The sequence below is a fragment of the Verticillium alfalfae genome, genomic scaffold (assembly GCF_000150825.1).
Source record: "Verticillium alfalfae VaMs.102 supercont1.6 genomic scaffold, whole genome shotgun sequence".
Lineage (NCBI taxonomy): Eukaryota > Fungi > Ascomycota > Sordariomycetes > Glomerellales > Plectosphaerellaceae > Verticillium > Verticillium alfalfae.
Window position 1 is genome coordinate 1,904,230 of NW_003315033.1, and position 2,512 is coordinate 1,906,741.

At 64.7% G+C, this 2,512-nt stretch overlaps 2 protein-coding genes across 2 annotated transcripts in view; one reads left to right on the forward strand and one right to left on the reverse strand.

Annotated features, from left to right (window-relative positions):
• VDBG_05699 (conserved hypothetical protein) overlaps window positions 1-1,251 on the forward strand; it is a gene marked incomplete at both ends in the record, with an annotated part of 2,111 nt that extends 860 nt beyond the window's left edge. Inside the window, 2 exons of the mRNA XM_003004540.1 lie at window positions 17-323; window positions 703-1,251. Of these exons, the coding sequence (XP_003004586.1) occupies window positions 17-323; window positions 703-1,251 (856 nt within the window). The remainder of the gene's footprint in view (window positions 1-16; window positions 324-702) is intronic.
• A 467-nt stretch (window positions 1,252-1,718) lies between these two features.
• Window positions 1,719-2,512, reverse strand: part of VDBG_05700 (conserved hypothetical protein) — a gene marked incomplete at both ends in the record, with an annotated part of 1,699 nt that continues 905 nt past the window's right edge. The window contains one exon of the mRNA XM_003004541.1: window positions 1,719-2,473. Within this exon, the coding sequence (XP_003004587.1) occupies window positions 1,719-2,473 (755 nt within the window). The remainder of the gene's footprint in view (window positions 2,474-2,512) is intronic.

Genomic DNA, 2,512 nt, shown 5'->3' on the forward strand with positions numbered 1-2,512 from the left:
ACCCTCCACCACCAAGAACGACGCGTCGTCGCGCTCCCTTTGGCATCTGCCGCCTGCGCCTCGCCAACCCGGCCCTGCCCGATGCCGACGATGGCCTGCTCTACCTCGTCGACCTCGCCGGCTCCGAGGCCGCCCGTGACGTAGCCACCCACGGCGCCAACCGCATGCGCGAGACGCGCGAGATCAATGTCAGCCTGTCCGTCCTCAAGGACTGCATCCGCGGCCGCGCCGCTGCCGACCACGTCACTGCCGCCGCCGCCGCCGCCGGCCAGAAAAAGACAAAGCCGCCCTACGTGCCCTTTCGCCAGAGCGCCCTGACCAAGGTCCTTCAAGCACGTCTTTGACCCTGCCGCCTCGCGCGCCTGCCGCACTGTCGTCGTCGCCTGCGTCAACCCCTGCCTCGCCGACGTCGGCGCCAGCAAGAACACGCTGCGCTACGCCGAGATGCTGCGGGTCGTCGCGCCTGCGGCCCCGGCTGTGCCGTTTGATGCTGGCAAGCCGGCACGTGGTCGAACGAGCAGCTTCGGGCGTGGGTCGGGCAGAATGTGAGTCCTTCTCTTGGTTTCTTGTTACTGTCCTTAATCTCTCGTCCTCCAGGTCCTAGCCTCAGGTCCGAGCCCAGGCCGGAGCCAGGTCGGGAGATGCACGCCATGAATGCCAATGGGCGCTGCCCCGTACCCGTACATGCACTGACAACACAAGTCCGGCACACCACCCGTCGTCCCGCAGCTCCTCGCCCCCTCCGAGTCGGGCGCGCAGCTCCTCCGCCTGCCCGTCCCCGAGTTCCTCACGCGCTGCCTCCGCAGCCCCGGCGTGACCGACGACCAGGCCCGCGCCTTCCAGGCCAAGTTCTGGCGCCTCCACGTCGACTCGCAGCGCGCCACGGCCGCACCCGTTAATACCAAGGCCGCCGCGGCCCCTGAAAAGATGGGCATGTCGAGCGCCGACCCGCGACCCGACATGGCGGGCGTGCCGTTCACCGAGCGCATACGCCCCGGCCTCGTCGTCGCGTTTGATCCCCCCGCCGACATGCCCATGCCGCTGCCGGGGCGCAACCTCGCCGTCGTGCTGGGCGCCGACGAGGGGCAGGCGCAGGGCCGGTACACCTGCGCCCGGGTGACGCCTGGGTTCATGCCCAACGCGTTCGAGGTCAATTTGTGGCGGCAGGTTGTCGTGCCCGTCGAGCGCATGGTGGCCGAGGTGCTGCTCGAGTATGATGTGGCGACGCGGTATTACTATGAAACGCTGTAGACGTGGGTGGCCTTCATGCGACGAGCAACGCATACGTGCCGCTGTGAAGTTGGGGAAAGCAAATTGCGATGAAAAACCCGGTTGATGCCTGGCTCAGAGTTGCTGACTATCGTCACTTTTTCTTAACATCAGAGGTATAATAACTGAGAAATCACAAGTGCCTTCCCCCCCCCCCTCTCTTTTCCCGATCGAAATAAAGACATTGACGACTTGTCGAAACCGTTTTCGTTGCTTGAAACCCGAAACACCATGACTCCGGGCCCCTGACCATGTCCTTGCCTTCCTTCTATGAGCCATGCCGGCACCAACGACGCCACGCCGCTGCCCGCTTTCATAACGCGTCTTGTTCGTGATGCTTGTCTACTACATGTGGAAAAAGAACTGCACGCACGCATGGCTGCATGCTCAAGTCGCCTGCATGGAAGCGTGCAAAAAGAGAGAAGAAAAAAAAAAAAAAAAGAACCAAATCACTCGACCAGCTGCCTGCTCTTAGCCGCCACCCCCTGGCGCCCAGACTCGTCGATGCGGCGACCGTTGGTCAGCCGGCGCCGTTTCCGGCTGTTCGAGGACGTCTGTGCGTGCTCCTCGTCGGAGGAGGAGTCGCTGCCGCCTCCGCCGCTGCTGCTGCCACCGTCCCAGATCGACGCGATGAGCGCCTTGGCTCTGGCCTCGTACGCCAGTCCCGCCTCGTCACGCTGCTCGTCGCTGGGTCTGCGGGCACGACCGCCGTCTTCGTCGTCGGCGGGCGCCGCGCGCTTGTTCGGGTTGCTGTTGCTATTGGTGTTGTTGCTGCTGCTGCTGCTGCTGCCGCTGCTGTTCTCGCTCGGCCTCTTCTGCGACCCGAGCATGTCGAGGTCGTTCTCGTCAAAGTCGCCAATGAGGTCTCGGCCCAGCGCTTTGCCGAGGCGCTCCTTGAGGCCGACGACGGGCCAGATGGGGACTTTTGTGTACTCGATCTTCATGCCGAGGTCGGTGAGCGTTGCCTCGCCCAGGGCATTCTTGCCGGCGGGCGTCTTGTTTGGGGCGTGGAAACCGCTCGAGGAAAGGCGGCGGTGACGACCGCCCGTGTAGACAATGAGCTCGTTGCCGTCGTCGTCGTTTGTCATGAGGTGAACCGTCACGTCGTGAAAGGCGGGGGCCGGCTGCGGCTTGGGCGCGTGGCGCCGGGGCGTTGCCGCGAGCGGCCAATGGCCGGAGGGCGCGTTGGTGGAAAAAAGCCCTTCTGGGCCATGGGGAGGAAGGTGCCGGCGAAAGGCCGGGT